Raw genomic sequence first — 22461 nt, 5'->3', positions numbered from 1 at the left:
TGATGGAGAAAAATTAAATGTCTTTGGATCTATAATGCTGTATTTACCACACAAGTTCCTTTCAGGGTTCAGTTCAAATATCACTACATGCAAAAAAAAAAAAAAAAAGACAAAAAAAGTTGCCTCGGAGAATCTATTCTTTTCCAAAGGACTGGCCCATGGAGCATCTCTAATTTACATTCTGAGGTCAGTTGATTCTGATATGTTCTTTCTTTTTTATTTTTTCTTTGAGTGGGTTCTTATTTCTCATCTTGGAAATGATAGTGTTGGTAGGCCTGACTTTAAACATTGTGTATTTTGAAGATCTGGATGTTTTATTTTATGCCCTTTTGAAGATGCCCAGTATGCAGGAATAGTTGATTCAACACAAAATGTTTCACTATGGCAGAATGCTCAACATCTATAATGCAACCTTTATTTCCTAGCCTTTTGGAAAAGTTTCTTAAAGTAGTTCTTAAGTTGACTTGGATCTCAGTTGTCTTGGTAACATTTTCCCTCCCATGATCTGTTGTTGAAATTCCTAAATCTGCTCAATATATTCTTATTATTATTGTTTGATGCACAAATCATTGAGATTTTTTACGCCAAATCATCTCTAGGATTTATTTTAAGCTAGATACAACTTTTCTCTCAACACTCATGGATTGGTAAATTATTTAGCAAACTAAATTGTCCGATTGTCTGACGTCTCTCTCTTTATTTCAACAAAAATGGGGATTACTGCAATCCCAAGTATGAGTTTCTTTTTAGCTTACCCAATATGGCTAGGACAAGAATATACTATTACTAGTACAACATGTTGATCTTGGTTTTTGAACATCAACCCATTTGGTTTTATAAAAATGTGAAGTAGACTGATTTACAAATTTTTTTAACCATATTATAGTTGTGCTTTCTTGCTCATATGTGTACTTTCTGCTCTAAACCTTAAAAGCATGTTTTGTTTGAACTTGCCAAGGATTTTGTAATGGTTCCCATTCTATAGCTTAGAACAAGAGATGAACTATGATAAATTATCACCAAAGATTACAGAGAAAAGTTCATTTTTTTTCAAACCTATCGGATCGAATACAACAGAAAATTAAACTACAAGCCATTACTAATTAATCCATAAGACTTGTCTCAGCAAATTAGAATGGCAACCAAAGATTTTTTTTTTTTGGATTGAAAATCTTTGTAAATGACATGTAAAGAAACCAGACCTTGAAATTCCCTAAACGTTACTAATCGCCTTCAATCTCATCTTTGATGCTTTCAGCCTTCTCTTCTTCATCATTGTCATTGTTGTCGTCATCTTCTTCTTCTTGGATTTCTTTGTCGGGATGAACAAGTTGAAGCTTTAGACGCCCATCTTCTCTAAACGCGTGCAAAACCTCATGATTTGGAATCCTGATCTCCTTCAGAACAAACCTTCCATCGTGTCGATAAGATTTAAGACAAACACAAGGCTTTCCACCCATACCAATGCAAGAAATTGGTGGAGGAAAGCTCTTAAAGCTTGTCTTTGATCCTCTAAACTCTTCTTCTTGATTTTCATGTGATGAGTACTTCATAATACTCACTTTCTCCTTCTCCTTACCCTTATGGTTCTTCATATCATCTTCCGTCTCATTCTTTGAATCCTCAACATCATCGAAGCTTTCGAATCCTAGTCCCTCAGTACAAAGCTGAAGATTCTCTGATTTCTTTGATGGAAACCTCTCACTTTTCTTGGAACAACCCAAGTAACTATTTTTTTGAGTTTCCAAGGATGACTCCTTGTTGTTCTCATTGAGTTTTTCCATACTAGCCTCTGAATTTAAATCCATTAAAGAAGGAGACGGCAATGATGACGATGATGGGGTTAAAAATGGAGGAAGAGAGGAGTGTGATTCAGGCTTCTCTTTGAAATGAAGTTCACCAAAGATCTCAGTTAAGGAAGAGAGTTCAATGGGTTTCATGGGTTTGATTTGGTTCCATGAGGAGGACAAGGATTCAATGAGACTTGGGTTTTCCGGCAATGGGTTTTCAAAGATTTGTTGAAGGCCACTACATGAAGCCATGGTTGTATGTATGTGTGTGTCAGAGAGAGAGTTATGTAGTTTTGTGGGTGAGAGGTTGAGCGCAGAGGAGGAAATGTGGAGATGGGGAGAGCTCAATCTTTCTATCTATCTATATAAAATTGGTGATGGGTGTTGTGAGTTGTGTGTGAGAGTCATAAAAGTGAAATAAGGTTAGAGGTGATGTATGGAGGGGTTGACTAGTGCATTTTGCGCCACATCTTCTGTTGTGATCCATTTCCCTTCCCTCTTGTTTTTTTTAGTTTTTAGTTTTTAATTTTTTTTTGTCCGAATAATGCTGAAGTGACCTCAAGATTGTACCTCATATCTCACTTTTTCTGATATGAAAGAGTGTAAGAATCATATATTCTTTTCTCCAAGATACGAGTGAAAAAGCATTTATGATTTTTACACGAACCATCCTACACTGCCTTAGTTGGACACTGTTCAGTATTCAACTGACGTGACAATGCACAGATAATCACAAATTTCTTTCCTCAAAATACAAATAAAGAAATCTACAATTCTCTATGCACCACATGATTTTAAAATTCGATTTCATATCTTGTCTCATTCATGCTAGATATAGAGTTTTCGTTTGAGACGACTCGCTCAAAAATTTGCAAAAATGAATGTGGGGTTCTAAATATCATTTGAAAATTTGATTTGTCCATCCGTTTCGTCTATGCCTAATATTGAGACAACTAAGATGATACGGTTTGAAACCATAATGCACCGCCACATCATCTCAGTGTTGAATATATTGTCGAAGGTAGGCAATTCAACATTTTCCTTCCTACATACTTCCACGTTTAGAAAGTGCTATATGAGGTACAAGTCTGATGTCACCCCAACACGACTCTGTAAGTAACTGTCGTTAACAGGTGTGATTGTACTTTCTACTTCTTGTGACTCACTTTATTATGCGACTCGTGTGTGAACAACCCATACAGCTATCTGAGACTTTTATTCATGTGACACGTGTATGAGGATGGTTCATTCTACAACGACCTAACTATCCGCGCCTTATAGATATGGTAAGATTTCCAGTGAATCGATGGCATGATGCCACGTGTATTGAAAATCCACCTCCAGCTTAGCACAGTTCTTTCTTGAAATAAGGGTATAGAGGTAAATTCAGTTAAATGAGTACCTTCTTGAAAAATTCTATTTATTTGAATAATTATATATATATATATATATATAAATACAGTTTATGTCCGTAAAAACTCTATATATTTATTTGTATAATCTGTTTCATTAATTTTTTTATTAAAAAAAAGTGACAATCTCGATGATTATAAAAGAAAATAAGTGAATGATTGAGAGTAAGTAAAAGTTGGGGTGCCGATAAAAATTCTCTTTTTATGTTTTCCCTTTTTAAATTTTTTTTTTTTTTGGTGTGTGTGTGTTTAGGATTTTCTAAGAGCCTTAAGTAATCATAGTTTTAACAACCAACTACTGAAATTGTTTGAATGAATGTGATAATATTTTATAACGTTGAGATTATAATTTGAATGAAACAGGGGTGATAAATATTTTAAGAAAATAGGATGTAATAAGTAAAAGTTGAGGTGTCAATAGTAACTCTAAAAAATAAGGTCGGTAATTTCATTGTGGGTATTCATTTTAATAAAAGATTATAAATACCCAAATAGGCATATAACTCTTGATAAACATTATAAAAACATGGTAGGGCCAATAGTTTTGGCCTCATACATGATTATTTTGGTACTGTCCCCAAAAAAAAGGTAGAAATACCTAAAATGTTTCGGGCCATTAAAATAAATAATTGGGAGGTTAGGAGTTCTTCATGTTGGATGGATGCCCTTCCATCACACTTCCTCATCGACGTCCTAATCCAAAGATTTCAGATATGAATAGTGCTGAAGTGACCTCAAGATTGGACCTCACATCATACACCCTGGCGTGAAAGTGTATGAGAGTCATAGATGTTTTTTCACTCATTTCTCAAGGAAACATTATCTATGGTTCCCAGACACTTTCACCTTAAGATGTGTGATATGAGGTCAAATATTGAGGTCACTCCAACACAACTCTTGGGATATAAATGTTGATTGAATGAGGTTCCTCCATTCCATTAAGAGTCATCCAGGAGTGACCTCAAGATTGGACCTCACATTACACACCTTGACATGAAAGTGTATGGGAATCATAAATACTTTTCCTCGAGATATGTGTGAAATAGTATGTATGGTTCATATCCATTTTCATGTTAAGATGTGCGATATGAGGTCACTCAAGCACAACTCATAAAATTAATTTTAGAGTTTTTTATTTTAAAAAATACATTTTTAATGGAACTAAACCTAAAATTTCTGGGTTAGGTTTAGTATCGGTTTGATATTCTGTATACAAACTTGAACTTAGCATGAAAGTTTAGTATTGATCTCAATTTTAGCCAAACCCAAAATTTCGTTTTAAGGTCAACTCAGGTTTGTCTGAATGTATATCCCTAATTCAATCTATTAATATAAGAGTCGTGATAATCTGATTTAAGCATGTGGCATACTCAATTGACTTACCTGACATGACAGGCTCGAAAATCGTAGATCTACTCTTTTTAGGATACAAAACTCCACCTTTTTATATGGAGTCACAGTTTTATATCTTGAAAAGAGCATATCTACAATTCTCAAGCTTATCACGTCAAGTAAGTCGATTGAGTTGCAACGTGCGTATAGCAGATTATCAGCATTCTTATTATAACGGTATGATATTTAATTCAATAAACATACTTGTGCCACGTATATTGGCTTTATGAAAAAGTCGAGACTAATTAATTTTTATCTCTTCGGAGCACCAAAGGTTGAAAAACGAAGTCGAGACACTTTTATAACATGAATGGATGCCTAAGCATCCCAACTACGAGTGTGAGAGGATAGCTTAGGATTTGTTGAGCTTTTGAAATTTTTCGGTGGGCCGCGTATTAAAGAGAGATTAAGTAGTATTTGTAAGTAAGAAGTTGTTGGTAGAGAGAGAGAGAGAGAGTGAGCTTTTGAAATTTTTCGGTGGGCGTATTAAAGAGAGATTAAGTAGTATTTGTAAGTAAGAAGTTGTTGGTAGAGAGAGAGAGAGAGAGAGCCAAGGAAGGAAGCTATGAGGATCAGAGATATTGGATGGGTTATGGTGCTCTTTGCCTACCTTCTTCATCTTCTTTCATCTCCTCCATTAAACAAAACCTTGGTAGTAGGTATTCTTCTTCTTTTATTTTATTTTTTTATTTTCTAAAATTAATAGTTAAATAAATTTCTCTTTTGTTTTTGTTCATGGTGTTTAGAGAAACAAACAAAAAAAAAAAAAAAAAACAATTGTTTTTAATTTAAATTTGAGAGAGAAAGAGCTCTATGGATTGGGTGCATGGAAGACTAAGATCATAGACATGAAGTGTAGCTCATATTTCTTCTAAAAAAAATCTCAAAGAAGCAGCTTTACTTTTTTTTATAAAAAAAATTATAATTGTTTTGATTTTGTTAGACTAGTTTCTCTCTCTCTCTCTCTCTCTTTTATTTTTTATTCACTTTTTTGTGAAATAAAAGGAATCAATCCAAAGAGTGGTGCGCCTCTTCTTTCTCCTTTTACTTTTTATCAAAGTTAAAGCAATTGGGCCACCTGATACACAACGACATACATAGTTTTTATTCCTTAGATAAGATTGAAGTAACTCGGGCGAGTCAATTTGGTCACAAAACGATAATCTCCTTTTTATCCGAAACTCAAGTTATCAAATCCCACATTTTGGGAAACTTGGACAATTTGGGAAGAGCTCGAACAATGATTTAGTATAAATTAAGTTTGTTGGTTTTCTTTTCATTTAAACATAATCATTTAAATATATATATATATATATATATCTTTGATTTATATAAAAGGAGATTTTAGGATGATATGTCTTGTATGGTTTTAAATCTCGTCAGAGATCAAAATGACCCATCCGATATGTCTCAGTATTGTCCACCAACAAGATGGATAGATAAGTCAAATGCATTGGACAACATTTAATACCATAGTTCATTTTTTTTTCTCATTGTTGAATGAGATGATTCAAAATGTATTGAAAAACTCGTCCAAGACGACTCGGTCTCATTCATGGATGAGATGAGACATCAAAATGAGTTTTAAAACCATGATGTTTAATCTAATTTATGTAATAGAAAAAATAAGGGAATTAAAGTAATACTCCTTTCGAAATTGGAGATATTAAGGTTATCCTCCATTAAAATGCAAGATTATGTTTATCCCTTTCACCGAAAGTCAATTTTGACTAATGATGAATAATTAATATTAAGTATTTATTTCAAATATCATCCCTCAAAACAAAGGGAAAGGTCTTGAGTTCAAGTCCCCTTATTAGCTACCCAAACAAGCATGTATCCATGTTTATCAAATACGTGTTGATTTGTGGGTAAGTGTATGTACCTGTGGGATTTGAACAAGATATGATGCTCTAAGAAGTCAGTTGCCTCGATCCGACTAGTCAAGCATTAAGCATATTGGTCCAGAACCCCATCATAAAAGAAAAAAGTCAACTTGATCTTGTTTAAGTTCATTTATTCCAAACCATTGGATTTTGCACATATACAATAGGGATTGTGTGTCATCAAATTGTCCATACAATCATTTAAAAATAGTCACAAAATTGGCTAAAAAGCTATTTTTTCATAAATATTAAAATGTGGCTGATTCTTTTTCTTTGTAGCAAACGTGGAGCAAAATGTGGGAAACGAAAGAGTAGATGTGAAACTGATCCGAGGAGGAGATGGACATCTTGAATCTTTCAACAAGCGTGAGGGTGGAAAACCAGTTGACAGCGACACCAGTGACAACAGCGGTACCAAGACACCATCGGGGGCCATAAACAACCGCCGTCCGCACCATAACAATGGCCATTGCAAGGGCAACAACAATGGATTTATCGCATTGGCTTCTACCATCTTAGTACTATTTTCTCTCTACTGCCATTGAACTATTCCATTTAAAAAATGCAACTGCCTCCCCCTCCTCCACCACCACCACTACCACCAGGAAACAATAAATAAATAAATAAATAAAAGAAAATTATAGTTTTATGATTGGATAGAATCGAGTGATTGATTATGGTTTGAGTTTGTTATAAGTTTTGTACATATAATGGTTGATTATTCAAGTATTGTAATTTGACTTAAAAACATGTTAAAAAGGATTGGATTGTTGTCTAATCATATGAGTGTTTGTGTTGAGCTGACATAGTATAACATGGCATACAAAGTAACGGGAAAAAAAAATGATTGTCTCTATAGGTCACATTCCACGGAAGAGTTGCCCGAAAAAACATGTGCAGTTGTGTATCGCAAGGAAAAAATCTACGATTCTTGCACCTGCCACATCAGTGAGTTTTTATTTTTGAGTTACCCTATCAGGTTGAATTACAAAATCAGCATTCTTTGAATATCTATACAAAGTTAAGAATCTAGATAATAAAACTCGCCAAGTGGCATACTCAATCGACTCCCTGACGTAGACAAGTTTGAGAACCGTAGATCCATTCGCCTCGGTATACACTTTTTTATGGGGAAGTGACATCGTGTATCCCAAGGTGTACAGATCCACAATTTTGAACTTGTCACGTAGATTGTGTATGTCACTTGACGAATCATATTTGTTGTAATAATTTAATTATTTTAAGATTTTTAAATACAAAGTGATTTTAGTTATTTTGGTTAAAAGTGGTGTACACTTGGCTTTTATTTATTTTGGTATTATCAAACGCAAAAGTAACTTTTTGCTTGTTTAACTATATTGGATATATACAACACATAAGTGATGAGTTTTTAACTTGTTGTCTAAAATATTTAGTCTCACATCCACTATGAGAAAGACTAATTATGTCTTTATATATTATCTTGTTTTACTTGTGTGGTAAGGTTAGAAATAATAGGAGGCTCACGCTTGCACGGGGCCCCAGAGGAAAATCTCAAAGTTCCAATTAGAGTTTGGTGCGTGCAAGGGGTGTGCAATCCTCGCTTTCTAGTCTTGTGTATGCATGGGATTGGCTCATTTTTGCTAATCAAAATATTATTTTAAACTGGATTTTATTTGATTCAAGTCGGTCCATTTGTTTTAATTAATTAAACCATTTTAATTTAGTTGTTGTGCTAATTAGCAATTATAACATTTTAATCTAACTGTTAATTTACCATTCTGACTAAATTAATTGGATGGTTATGGGGTGGTCAAACTTTGGTCTATAAAAACAAATTTCTCCAACAAAAAAGAAACACAAAAACTTTTTGTTCTCTATTGTTCTTTTCTTGAGTTGTCCTACATTTCATTTTCTTCCAATCTTCTACAAAGGGAGTAATCTGAGTTGTTTGACTTTCTCAACCATTGTTGTATCCTGAAGGGTATTCCGTTGTACCAATTACATTACATTAGGATATAATCTTTGTAGGATGCGATATACTTTTAAAGACAGTAATTTATCACGTCTCAATTGTTCTTTTTACATTTGATTTTCTGTCTTGTTAGTTACATCAACATTTTTTCAACAATATATCATGACTCATAAAGTTATGATAATTCTTCACTCAGCAATTGTAAATGAGGATATTTTGATCATTTAGAGAGAAGAAAATGGATTCTCTGAACAGTAGGTTAATATTTGACTACTTTCCAAGTGAGAAAGATTCTATTGCACACCAATTTTTACTAATAGGACACCAGTTCATATGATACCAACAAAGAATTATCACACATCTCTGGGTGCTCTTAGTAAAAGTTGACATGGCAAAAGAAGCTAAAAAAATCTCAACTAGCTCTATCAGTACTTTGAATCACATAATTGCCCTTCAATATACAAAATAATTACAGATAACTAGAAACCACACTCGGAAGACCTCAACATCGCTTATCCATTTCCAAGTTCCCAGATCAACTTTAAACACCTGGAACGAGAGCCGACAGAGCGGTAATTTTTCCTAAGAAACATGGGCAAAAACGTAAATTGGAGCTGGAGCTCGGCACTAACCGGCGCAATTGTAGCGACGGCTACAACTGGAATTATGTTGGGGAAGCCAAAGGACCCAACTTTCCATGTAATATCTATCAACCTCACATCCTTCAAGCTCAACTTCCCAGTCGTCGATGCAGATATGATCCTCACCGTACACGTCACCAACCCAAACATCGTCCCCATCGATTACTCTTCCTCTTCCATGTCCATCTTCTACCAAGGCTCATTATTGGGCTCCGCTCTAGTGCAAGCCGGCTCCCAGCCGGCTAAGTCTTGCCAGACGCTTCAGCTTCCTGCACGGCTCAATGGGATGGAACTAGCACACCATGCTTCGCGGTTCTTTGCTGACGTGGCGCGACGGAAGATGGTGTTGGATGCGATAGTGGACATTGAAGGTACGGCTAAGGTGGTTTGGTGGGTCCACAGGTTTAAGGTTCATGTTGATAGTCATATTGTTGTTGATCCTATCTTCCTTGATGTGATCGAGCAGGAAAATAAGTCTGATCTCGAACTCATCGTTTGAGAAACATCAACATAGTTTCCAAGGTGAGGGTTTTGAGACTCAGAGGATTAAGGGCATTTTAGTCATTTTCAAAGAAAATTGTATCTCTAGAAAACCTGTACTAATCTCTACAAATTCAGTACGGATCTCGAGGAAATATGTGTTTGTATATACTTACCTACTTCAAAGGAGTGATCATCAACGGATCAATCCCTAGGGAACTTGATGGATTGAGAATCTATTTCCATCTCAACCCTTTGTTATGCACATAAAAGATATTTGAATTGTTTTAAAACTATTACATAATTAGTGTTGCTCTATAATTTAACAGACATTCCATTGCTACACCAACTTTAACTAAAGGCACCCCAATTAATGTCATATAAAAGAATGGATTTTTCTTACAATGTGTGCAACTTATGTTCAAATTACGGTTTCGATGCAGTGTTCATTTTAATTCCCAAAACATGCCTTTCAAGTAAATTCATCACTCTTATAATCAATGGATTCGCTAGTATATCTACAAATTCGTAGATATTAAAAGAAAAAACACGAATTAATGACTTTCAAGTGAATTCATCACTTTTTTTTTTAAGAAAACAAAATGAAATGAAGCGAAGTTCTGCATTGCAAAACAAGATTCCAATTTCAACCATTTTGGGAGTAAATTGTCATCAAATGCAAAGCCTAACCACAAAGATTTGCGATTATCGGCACAAATGTTGTTCTTAAAAAAAAAAAAAAAAAGAATGTCAAGCCAAAATGAAATATTACAACTCATGATAGAAGATAGCAAAGCTTCTACACTTAAAACAAAAAGATTATGAAACTGCCTTTAAGGACTACATATCAATAAATCTAAACTAAAGCTTGTAAAACTCACTGAATATAAGATTAAGAGAATGCAACATTGTCCAGAAAAAAGCAAAAAGAATATCGAACATATGCCAACTAATCATTCTTTAAGGATTTGTACATCGGTACAGAGACTAGAGGTATGAAGCTTTTCTTCCATTTACAACAGGCACCATCGCAATAGTTTGCAAAATTCCAAGATGGAATTATTTAATCCGAATCCAACTTTTATATGTTTCAGTAATAATCCACAAAACAACCTATATTTTTTCATCTTTCGGTTACAATAATAATATCATATATGAAAAAAAAAAAAAAAAAAAAATACATGTAAATCACATTACCTGCATCGTCTGTGCAGATGATATGAGAAACATCAGTTGAGTTGGATGAGGGGTGAGCGTGGTATAAGCGATGGCTTTGGTTCTTTTAAGGACAGAGACTCGTGTGTGTGGTTTTCTCGAAATTCTTCAAGGAGAGCGTCCACGGGCATGGTTCGTAGTGCCTCGATCATATCTTTGCTTGGGATGTCCAACTCAGACCTCACTGGTGTTGTGCCACTTGGATCATAATCCTGTAAATTTATTTAGTAGAGCATCCAAATGAATAATCAAAATTCATTTATCATCAAAAATACCTATCTATATATATATAGGGAAATGTTCAGCACCCTAAGTTTTACCACACACTTTAACAAACGTTTTTTGTCCTACATGGGTTAGAAGTTTTGGAATAGGCTGATTTTTGGTGAGGATGATCTCTATGATTAGAAGATCATCCTCCCCAAAAATCAGCCCATTCCAAAATGTTTAGCCCCATGTTTACAAGTTGAAAAATCGTGGACCGTCCATTTTTTGTAAACTATTTTTTATGGGGTTAGAAGTTTTGGAATGAGCTGATTTTTGGTGAGGATGATCTCCTCACCATAGAGATCATCCTCACCAAAAATCAGCCCATTCCAAAACTTCTAACCCATGTAGGACAAAACACGTTTGTTAAAGTGTGTGGTAAAACTTAGGTGCTGAACGAGACCCATATATATATATATAATGATTAATGTGTTTGACACGAATGAAGTAATATTTCCATTTTAAATGAAGTAAATTTTACCACTTCAAAAGAATTTTCTTTTCTTTTAGTTAGTTTTACCAAAAAAAGGCCTAAAATCATATCTTTAATGGAATTTCAGTTTGTTTTTGTTGACATTGGGATTTTGTTACCATGTATCTCTGCTGGAAAGTATCCCGAGACCGCTTTGTGATCTCTATTGTCTGACCCAAATGTTCCTCATGAAACTTTTGGAGGGTGCCCGAATGTGCATCAAGAGTATTTGTTATGCCAGATATAGATTCTCGTTCATGCTCTGAGATGTCTGCAGAAAGTTTACACATAAATAACCAAAACTGCCTTAAATTAATATCCATATCATCCAACGGGGATCATATTTATTGCTTACACCATACCAATGAAGCATACAACTATCAATACACACAAGCACACAAGAATACATACATAGATATGTAGTTGTAGATGTATGGATAAGATTATGAACGTAGAGTTTATACGTATTTTTTAAACAGAGAACATTTTGATCTCTAATTATTTATAGAACATCAAAATAACAAATGCCCTACTGAAATAATATAGTGAAAAAGGTCCTTGGCAATCAGGAGATGAATATCACGTTCTAAACCTAATGTATACAACATAAAATAAGAGCCATATTAATCAAATTAGTAGGGCTTAAAAGAAATTTTACTTGGTATTTCCCAAACATATATGGTGAAGAAAAATGTTTAAGAAACAAGAGTGCTAGCAAAGGATGACTCACTCTCAAAGTGATGAAGGATATCTTCACTGTTCTTCGCAATGTCTTCCTCTGTTGCAATCCTTGTAGAACCTATCTCTATATCGTGTTGTTCATTACTCTCAGATGCATTTCTGCAACAAAAGGTTAATAAAATTAACTTGATAAGTAAATAATGAAGGAATGTAGTAGGGATGATGATGGTGGTGGTGAAAATAGCAATGGAACTGATGATGAAGACGGTCTTCTTATTAGCCCCAACTATAGGGATCCCATTAAACCAAGTTACTCATTATGTATATACCCATCAGGGAGTTCTATCTTTCAACAACAAATCAAACGGCATTCAGACAAAAGAATGAGGAACAACAGTTTATCCATACCTCACCCCCCCCCCAAAAAAAAAAAATAATAATAATAAAATAAAATAAAATAAATACATCAATTATTATTTTTGTGTGGTAACACCCAAGTAAACATTTGGCCTACATTTCAGCTCTCTTTGCATTCTTTTGTTTATAAGGAACAAAGAGCCAGCTAATATCAGGAAAAAATGGAACCTTTCGCTTACCTGACAAGTAACTCAATGGCTGAAACATGATCACTGCCCATCTCATTCACAGATTCACATGTCGTCTTCCAGTGCTTGGAAGCAGTTTCAACAGTACTTACGCTGGAGAACCACCCAAAAATAAATTACATTTATTAAAATAAGAGAGAGGGAGGTTCGATGAAAAAGGTTAGTGTGACATTGCACATGATTTAGTATATAAAAAAAGGAGCAAATAGAGTAGGCAAGAACCCATATCATGTTGACAAACCATTTAGCCCGAAAGACCGATCTGATGGGGAAGATGTAACTATGAATATATGAGGGTCACGGGTCAAATTGGGGCACAATACATGAGCATGTGACACTAGGGAGTGGAGGTGGATTTCACAACATTCAACATCTCACACTTAAGTGATAAAAGATTACTAGTATTGAGAACTGACCAATGCTGAAGAAGTGATTCCATACGACAATGTTTGGCTGCAGAAAAATCAGCCCCATCTTTAGCATCACTCTCAGCCTGCAAGGAAAAGTCTTGCCATTTTCTTTTGACATCGGAGGTGATACCCACCAATGATGATGCGTGTTTGTCAAAAAATGCCTTATTTTCTACAGTACGGTTTCTCATGTCGGCAAGTCTCATCTCCACCTGGCATGCCCATCATCACCCATTAAACTAAAAAACCAATTCAAGAATAAAAGCTTTGAAGCATAAAAGATTCCAAAAGATACCAGCTCTGTTTGACGAAGAAGGTGGTTTGAGACTAAATTGGTCATATCAGCCAAAAGCTTCTCTGATTCTAACTTTGACTGCTCCTGCACTTGTTAAACTCAAAAAATCAGATAGGCCAAGAAAATAATCATTTTTCTGCAGATAAGATTCTAACTTGTACCGCATAAGCCTTTTGAAATTCAGTGATGCTATTCTGCTGAATTTCATGAACTCGAGTTGTATGGCTTTCAAGCCCATGCAATTCTTCACTGAGCTTATTCAGAAGCCCAAGAATGACATTGGAACTCTCTTTTGCATCCTCTATACTCATATGGAATCTCTGTAGAAGAAGGGACAAAAGAAATAAAAAAAAACATTATAAAAATAAATAAAAGTTAAGTGCTGAGAAACATAGCTAGAAATTTTATTTTAACGAATTTTTGGCTGGTAATAGACTCGAATGATTTTATTACAGTGTTATTTTTAACAAGATTTTTCAACAGAAACTTGAAAATAGTAAGAGAATAAGAAAAAAAAATGTATGCTAAGAATTGGAAGGAATTAGAGTTTGTTGATTAAATAAAAGATGCTTTCAAGTCCAACTTTTTATGATAAATAAAAGTTTTCACTTGAAATCTTAGGAAATTGAGGAAACAAAATATGAGGGCTACAATATGTATGGAAAGAAAATTTAAGTAACAAACCTCACGCAATTCCCTAGCAAAAAGGGCCATCTCTCCTTGGTGACTTGACAAGGTACCTTGAAGAAAATCAAAAATTGAATTTGTTTCTTGGGCCTCTCTATCTAGAAACTGATGCATGGAAAAGTGAATATTTGACAGTTCAGACACCACCAGAGAATGAGGTACAGCCGCAGAAGAGTTGCAACTCAAAAAAAAAAAAAATCATCAATTTACCGTCACAACTTACTTGATTCATTGAAGAGGAATTGGAAGAAACCAAAGATGAAATATCCTCTAGACCGGCATTGTTGCTTGCTTTATGCAAGCGCACCACATTTTGGACTGCTTCTAAATGAGAAATATACAAAACCCTTGAAGCAGTCAATTTATTCTTCAATTCCGACACCATCTATATGTAGGATTTCATAAAGCGAGGAAGAAGATGACACTAGTTAAATATTGACAAATACTACTATAATGTAACAATTACGAAACAAATTCTGTTCAGAGTAAGTAAAATACCTTCTCATGGAAATTAAGAAAGGAATGGCAGAGTTTTTTGACAGAATGAAGGTGTTCATTTTGTTGAGACATCGATGTGGCAACGGTGTTGCAAAGAGCACCAATTTTTTCTGCAAGATATTCCTGAAAATCGTTGACCACTGACTTGTTTTCAGAATTTAGTTTATCTTCTCTTGCTGCAGAGTACCATACCCAAGTACAAGGATCAGAGAACAAGTATAAAAACTTGTGAAAGTCAAGGAAGCAGTTAGTCAGGCTTGCAAATCATGAAGGATAGAGCGTACCTATTTTAGAAAATAACAAAGCATTATCCTGAAGAGACTTCTCCAAGTCAGACCGCAAAACACATGCTTGGTGAGATAAATCATTTTCTGTTTGAAAAATTCAGGAGGGTGAGAATTAAGGCATATCCTCAAAAGTACAAAAAGAACAAATTATAGCAGACCTGCTTTCCGCTGTTCAGATATAATAAAGTCTCTCTCTTTCAGTGTATAATGGGATTTTGATAGTTCTTCCTCAGTTTTAGCCAGTAATCTTCTGGTACGGTTCAAATCTTTCTGTGCATCATGTCAACAATCACTAAAACTCCATGTGTTAAGGACAGAAGCATAGATAGTAACAAATCAATTAGTTTACCTCTGTGGCATCACGTTTGCAGCTCAAATCAGAGGATTTTTGGACCTGGGCATTATATTTTTCTTGCAATTCCTCAACTTGCTGTTGATAGAACAACAAAGGAATGCTTACTGAACACCATAGTATAACTCATGACATTTCAACACCATGATACAGAATAAAGCATCATAAACTTTTGCTCACCTTCTGAGTTGTTTCCAGCATAACTCCCATCTGCTCAATTTGATCTGCCATTGCCTTTGTCCAAAGAAAGAAAATACTTAAGTAAAAGGACAACAAAAGAGGAGTGAAGTTAATCTTAGTGTCAATGAGACAAAACAGCCTAGGAAAACAAGTAATACAACGTACAGGGAGATGATTATCTACATTTACATATTACAGAATACAAGTTTGCATGGTTTCCGTCTAACCAATTAAACAAAGGAAATAAAGCCAAGGAACAAGAAACAATATTATAGTACAACGAGCATTGGATATAGTAACGTGGATAAGAAATATTTCAAGGTCATAAACGACATCGAGATTGAAAATGTATGTCAAAAGGAAGAGGAATAGACATAAGTACAATGCTAATGAGAACAAACAAGCAAGAAACAACATCCCATAGTGAATATAACCACAGTTAAATAACTAATAGCCATGGGAAGCAGAAGCAGAACCATGTATAACAGAAATAAAGCAATACCTTCTTTTCACTTTCCTCCTGAAAGTATCGTTCCTTTGGAATATAAACTCCATTTTTCTCCCTCGCAGCATAAACCTCTTTAAAATCAAGCAGTTATTTATAGTTATGTAATGCCAAAAGGATATCATAACTATTCTTTACAAACCGTGTAAAAATGAATAGCATATTACCTGCTTTTAGCCGATCAATTTCCCCATAAAGGTCCTTGATAAGAGTAGATTTCATCATCTTTTGATTGACCTAGAAATATCACATCAAAGAAAACAACCTGAGATAAAAAAGCAAATGAGATAATTATTATGAAATAACAAAACATATGATTGCAAAAAATTATCAAACATTCTGAATGAATGAATAGGTATGCTATCAAAATTGTAAGACATGGTAAACAAGATCACTAACAGTTAAAACCCTCATTTATCTTTAAAATGTTTTCAAATAAAGTGTGAGGAGCATGGCAGCTTTGCCTATGGAATTGTTTGCAACAAATCTAGTAAAACAAATGTGATGTACTAAGTGCACATCAGAATCTCAAGGTATTAGTTGACTTATAGTGAACATCTTTCCAAAACAAAGTATAGATTTATTCTTAATCTTCCTCAATTGCTCATTATCTCCCAACATGCAGTTAAATAGTTCATACTAAATGTTTTTCTACAGAACATGTTGTGATGATTCAGGTAAATAACTTATACCAGAATGTCGTCAACTAATTAAGAATTTATAAACCACAGGCACTACTTAGAAGTTAGAACACTCAAATAAGTTGTTGACATGCACGCATGAATGCCTATGAAACAGGGCAGGACCAGGTTTGGAAGTTTTAGAACTTGGGCCACATTATTGATACTGTCTCAATTATGAAAAATCAATAATTAGTCCAACAAGCCATTTTTGAATGTTTTGTGAGTGGTTGGATGGAGGAGGAGTCATTAACTAAACTTAGATAGTGGAAATTCTGTCAAAAATTAGTAAAGAAAAAAAAAAAAAAATGTAACTAACCAAGAAAAAAAAGGATAGGTCATATAAGCAAGAAAATGAATATGAGAAAAACTACATGTAAAAGATTGCCTCAATTAGTTTTGTCGACTGATATAAATATAGGTCAGAAGAGGGTACAAAAACAACAAACCTCAGGTTTATTTTTTATATTCTTTGCCCTATGAGCGTAATCCAAAGTGCTCAGGGTCTCCTCAAGACAGTGAACAGCTGGTGATACAGTGGCAATTATGCATGTCTTGGTCCTTCCACCCAAGGAATCACGAAGTAATCGTGTGAGTTTGCTATCCCTGATTGTCAACAATATCATTAGAGCAAACCAACAGTATAGATAATTTAAATAGACTTTTGGGAAGTAATCGAAAGCTGAGACCTGTAGGGGATATGTCCAAGATGTTCCACAAGAGCACTTATAACACGCCCTAAAGTAAGTAAGCTTTTATTAATCTCACCAGCTTCCCTTGCACGACCCTAACAGATTGAAGAGGCAAAGAACAGAAGAAAGAAGCTGCATTTATTAAAGATCTTTACTCAAATAACAAGTGAGGTGATAGGGGCAAGTCATGGTTTAAAATTTCAACATATTTCAATCAAAATATCCAAAATATTACTTCTTCTTTTTTTTTTCTGGCTTGACAATGAAAGAAATTTGGCTCTAAATTTCAGTTTGTGTTAACATGTTTCAGAATGTTGCAAGTTGAAATAAAAACTACAAAATTTCTATCAAAATTATGCTGACCATTCGATGTTCTGATATCTAAAAGATATATATATAAATCAATTGCAAGTCAAGAAATAATACATAAAACTCCTGTAGAAACAAATGCAGACATATATAATCCCTTACGCACATTCACAAGTACATGCATACTCTAACTTCCCTAATTTATCATTTTTAGTTAAAATATTTATTTAGAACAGATATAGGATATCCACTGGGAAATAAACACGTGCATTTATGATGTGTCTTAAGTACATTATAGAACATAAATATTCTTCAATGACATGATTAAATTTGAAACTAATATTTAATATAAAAAACGAAAAACACAAAAGAATAAATACATGTGAATATAATTATTGACATGCTATAATATAAAATGGCGTGCATAGCTTTTGTGTAATCCAATGCAATGGTTGCATAGAATTCGAGTATGCTGCTATTTAAATTCTTCGTGGAAGCCATGTGATTATAACCTTCACAAGCCAAAGAGCAGTTTATATCTCATTTTCTTTTTTTTCTTGGTTTTGTATTCAAATGACATGATTATAAACATTCAAATTTTAAGGCCGGCTCGTTTTTGGCTCTCAAAATCACGGATACCTGCCAAAATGTATCAATTGCTAAAAATATTAGTTGGTCCCAGTGATTTTATGTTGTAGTATAATGATTTTGTATCCGCCTTCAAGCATGTTTTATCATTGCCCAAAATCCTAATTTTGTTTCTATCGGTAAAAGCAAATTGCATTAAAAGTGGTTGACGTGACCAACAATAGTACAAGAGGAAGGACAACCAACCAAAAACAGAGAACCCAGCCCCTACTGTTATAATCTACAAACCCAGTCCCATCTCCCCATAAAGTCATTAAAGAAAACTCCTTTGTACTCCTCCAAGGCTTTACACCAAAAAAACAAAAAACCTTTAATAGACACAATGATGCTCTCAAAAGAAGCTGAAATTCCTTCGAAAACCCACTGATTTCTTTGTTTCCAAATGCACCAACACACAGCAAAGGGAAGAAGAGGCTAAAGAATTCTCTCTGCCAACATGAAGGATGAGCCCAAGCACATCCAAAGCCCAATCCTAATTCATATTTTCAGAATATTTATGTCACTTCCATACCGTTTTCAATATTTTCATGTGACTACAAATATTTTGACAAAACATTGACATCCAAGCTGAGCGAAATGGATATTGAAATGGGAAAAAAGAAAACATTGTAGCCGTTAAGAACAATAAGCATCCTTAAATTACCCTGAAATTTGATGAAGAGCTGCTCGTAAGAGTAGAAGAGAGTATCATATTAACTATGAAAGAATAGTTAAGAGAGAAAGAATATGTACCATACCTCCCTGGCTCCAGACCGTGAAATGTTCTCTGATCCAGCTAAATCAACCAAATTGAGCTTCCCACATTTGATAAGTTCTTCACCTTCTGGAGTAGACTCTTTGATGTGGATTGTTATGGAAAATAATGAATGTGACCGACTGAAATAGAGAAACCTATTTAAACAAGCATGAAAACATGAAAATTGATTCCAAACATAAAATTAATGAATCGAAGATTACCTAGATTGTTTGTTTAAAAAAGTCTCAGCAGTTCGGCGTTTTGCAGACCCCCTTTCCAGTAGAGTAAAAATCTCACTTGCACTTGTTACAATTTCCTCTTCTAGACCTCGCACAAGAACTCCACCTTTCCCATCCTCCATGAGAGGCAGATGCTTTTTTTGCTTCTCCTCCAATACAACTTTTGATAATTCTTCAGGTGCAAGCAAATCTGTTATTTCCTCGTTATATAACTCCAAGAACGTTACTTTAACACTATATTCAGCATTTTGACTCTCCAATGTGTCAAATATTTGTTGAACAGCTCTAGGTATGACACCCGCTTCTTGGGGCAATTGTCCCTTAGCCCCACTCTGCAATTGTGTATAAGCTCACCGTGAAATCATAATACAACTAAAGACATAATTATATAGAAACTCGCCGAATTTCAATTTCTAAATGGAAACAGAATCAATCAAAATTTAAAAAATTACCTTGGATTTTTTACTTTCACCTTCCATTGTGTATGTTTTCCCTGTACCAGTTTGACCGTATGCGAATATGGTGCAATTGAATCCTTCCAATACTTCATTTACAATTGGAACTATGGCTTGCTCATATAAATCTTTTTGTTGAGCCGAAGGGCCAAAAACCTGCAAAGTTCATGTTTGTGGATTAAATTGAAATATAATTTTAACTAAAAAACAATATTTTTTACAATTCAATTGATAGAGGATTTCAACTAACTTCTAGTATTGCACTTCTTATAAATATATATATGTATAAGATTTGCACACACAAAAATTTGTTTAAATCTCTATCATCTACAAAAATCCAAACTAACTCTGAACACTACAATAAAATTCTCTAGTATTAGATCAATCTACATTTGAAACCACAAAAGATTAGATTGTCATGAAAGGAACAAAACCTAATCCTCTTTAAAGCGCAACATTAGACTGGAATTTCAAATCAAATAATTGTCACGATTTCAAAATATAAGTTCATCAAACTAAATCTCCAACATAAATATCTCTAAAAATGAAATTTTTACACTCAATGTCCTCATTGCTAACTATGGAACTAGGGTTTGTTCTAACAAGAGTCCGATCCATCAAATAGGTGAGTCCAAGAACTTAGAAACACGAAATTATTGACCTAAAACCATAAAAAAGAAACAAAATACCTTATCGAATGTGAAAATCCTATCGAACTGCTTCCCAGCAATATTTTGAGACACAGCCACCTCTCTCTGGTACTCATTGCAGGTCAAAACTTGTGGTGCATTACTTCGCAATTCTTCATTGCTAAACGGCCTGAAATAATTGGCGAAAGAGAATTATTTAAAAAAAATAGAAAATTGCATCTAAACATTGAAATTGAATAAAAAAAACTTGTAATTTGTTCGTGATTTCTGCACTAAATTAGAGATGAAGCGATGAAATGTGCGAAATCTTAACCCTAGAGTGAGTGTTGATTAGATAGATTACCTGCAACGAAGGAGGACTTGAACATTTACTCCTTTTTCTTTCTCGTGGCGATTCGACATCTTTGATGATAGACGAAAATGGAGATCGAATCACAGAGCAACTCAAATGGAGAACAAGATCCAACCGAGAGAGACTCTCTCTCTCTCTCTCTCTCTCTCTCTCTCTCTCTCTCTCTTTCTGTGTGAAGTGGAGGGCGGGATGAACAAAAATGATTTTTGAAATTCGCAGACGCGCCTGCCCAAGCAGAATATAGAATTTTAACCGCCCAAATTAAAAGATTGTAAATCTAACGGTCCCAAGTGAAGATCAAAATCAATGTGATTTATTTGACGAGAGTGTCCCTATATACTTATCTGAATTACTTATTTATCTCTAACTTTTTGAGGGAATGATAAAGTGTGGTCTAAGGCAACATAATGTTGCCTGCTCCGAAATATTTCTACCATTAATGACTATTATTCACACACTTATAATCTACAATCATGGTTTTAAATCTTGTCCGCGTTGTCTCAATATGAGCTACCAATGAGATGAATTGACAAGCCGTCTCAAAGACATGGTTTGTTCTAATTTTTAAGATATTTATTCAAATGTCGTCACAGATGACTCAAATGAATTGGATATCTCATTCGAAACGACTTAGGGTCTGTTCTTTACAGAAGCTAGCTTCAGCTCCAGAAGCTGGCTTCTGGAAGAAGCAGAAGCTCGGAGCCTGAAAAGCCACATCCAACAGAAGCTTGTTCATTACAGAAGCACAGAAGCCAAAAAAACATGTTCGTTTGATAGCTTTTTATTACTGGATTTTGGTAAAATGACCAAAATACCCTTAATGTTGATAATACACCCAGAATGCATAAAAAATAATCAAAATACCTTAATAAATATAAAATTACACTAAATATATATTATATATATATATATATATATATATATATATATATATTATAAAATTATAAAAATAATTATTTTTAATTTAAATAAATTTATAAAATTTATAATTCTATCGAAATTTCGACAACATCTCCTCTTAAAAATGGACATATGAAATTTTCCTGACAAAAAAAATACCTATATATACAATGCATAATACATAATCTATCCTCCACGCAATATCTCATACACATTAACATTAAAAAAAAACTACATAATACGTACATCAACATGTTTCAAACCATTATACTTTATCATTGTTGAAAGATAAATGTTACTATTAACATTATAATAAAAAATGACCAGAATGCCTTAATAAATATATAATTACACTGAATATATATATAATAAATTTATATTATAAAATTATAAGAATAATTATTTTTAATTTAAATAAATTTATAAAGTTTATAATTCTATCAAAATTTCGGCAGTATCTCCTTTTAAAAATGGACATATGAAATTTTCCTGAAAAAGAAAATACCTACATAGTACATAATCCAATATCTACATAATATCCCATACACAATCTAATATTCACATAACATCCCATACACATTAACATTCCATACACAATCCAACCTCCACATAACATCTCAGTTACATTCCAACATCCATATAACATCCCATACACAAATCACAATGGTGAGTTTAAACCCAATTAAAATCAAACCCAACTTCAAAATATGGGTTAGAGGTTTTGGATTGAGCCACATTAGAAATGTGAGAATCGCACTAAATCCCAATGTCAACCCAACATTAGTGTTTAA

At 34.0% G+C, this 22461-nt stretch overlaps 3 protein-coding genes and 1 long non-coding RNA gene across 5 annotated transcripts; 2 read left to right on the top strand and 2 right to left on the bottom strand.

The window, feature by feature from the left end:
- Positions 1–1026: 1026 nt before the first annotated feature.
- LOC147384988 (uncharacterized) lies at positions 1027–2085 on the bottom strand. The gene has a single exon (XM_086425883.1). It carries the CDS (start codon positions 2040–2042, stop codon positions 1224–1226), a length of 819 nt encoding a protein of 272 aa, XP_086282009.1. The 5' UTR covers positions 2043–2085; the 3' UTR covers positions 1027–1223.
- Positions 2086–4576: 2491 nt separating this feature from the next.
- LOC147384987 (uncharacterized) lies at positions 4577–7258 on the top strand. 2 transcript variants are annotated; one of them, XR_015172581.1, is made up of 3 exons: positions 4822–4955; positions 5050–5253; positions 6760–7258. It is a non-coding gene; the product is annotated as an uncharacterized LOC147384987 (long non-coding RNA). The 2 variants fall into 2 exon arrangements; XR_015172580.1 differs by having other exon boundaries at positions 4577–5253.
- A 1415-nt stretch (positions 7259–8673) lies between these two features.
- Positions 8674–9794, top strand: LOC147384986 (uncharacterized). Its single transcript, XM_086425482.1, has one exon. The coding sequence runs from the start codon at positions 9026–9028 to the stop codon at positions 9572–9574; it is 549 nt and encodes a 182-aa protein (XP_086281608.1). The 5' UTR covers positions 8674–9025; the 3' UTR covers positions 9575–9794.
- A 924-nt stretch (positions 9795–10718) lies between these two features.
- On the bottom strand, positions 10719–21027 carry LOC147384985 (kinesin-like protein KIN-5C). The gene is made up of 23 exons (XM_086425483.1): positions 20762–21027; positions 20458–20587; positions 19766–19924; positions 19296–19645; positions 19076–19214; positions 17379–17476; positions 17139–17295; positions 16177–16246; positions 16007–16083; positions 15505–15558; positions 15322–15402; positions 15131–15242; positions 14970–15056; positions 14686–14861; positions 14411–14572; positions 14185–14292; positions 13662–13820; positions 13501–13584; positions 13212–13417; positions 12787–12888; positions 12240–12349; positions 11629–11780; positions 10719–10982 (listed from the first exon to the last, which is right to left on the bottom strand). Exons 1-23 carry the CDS (start codon positions 20818–20820, stop codon positions 10785–10787), a joined length of 3030 nt encoding a protein of 1009 aa, XP_086281609.1. The 5' UTR covers positions 20821–21027; the 3' UTR covers positions 10719–10784.
- Between the last annotated feature and the right edge of the window lie 1434 nt (positions 21028–22461).

This window comes from Akebia trifoliata, chromosome 15, assembly GCF_017979445.1.
Source record: "Akebia trifoliata isolate Shusen 1 chromosome 15, ASM1797944v1, whole genome shotgun sequence".
Lineage (NCBI taxonomy): Eukaryota > Viridiplantae > Streptophyta > Magnoliopsida > Ranunculales > Lardizabalaceae > Akebia > Akebia trifoliata.
This window is presented reverse-complemented; position numbering and strand designations above follow the sequence as displayed.

Coding starts and splice junctions, on each gene's coding strand:
- LOC147384988 (XM_086425883.1), bottom strand. CDS start 2,042: ATGGCTTCATGTAGTGGCCTTCAACAAATCTTTGAAAACCCATTGCCG.
- LOC147384986 (XM_086425482.1), top strand. CDS start 9,026: ATGGGCAAAAACGTAAATTGGAGCTGGAGCTCGGCACTAACCGGCGCA.
- LOC147384985 (XM_086425483.1), bottom strand. CDS start 20,820: ATGTCGAATCGCCACGAGAAAGAAAAAGGAGTAAATGTTCAAGTCCTC. Junction 17,296..17,378: donor CTTGGACATATCCCCTACAG/GTCTCAGCTTTC, acceptor GTTGACAATCAG/GGATAGCAAACTCACACGAT. Junction 13,821..14,184: donor TTGCTAGGGAATTGCGTGAG/GTTTGTTACTTA, acceptor CTTCTTCTACAG/AGATTCCATATGAGTATAGA.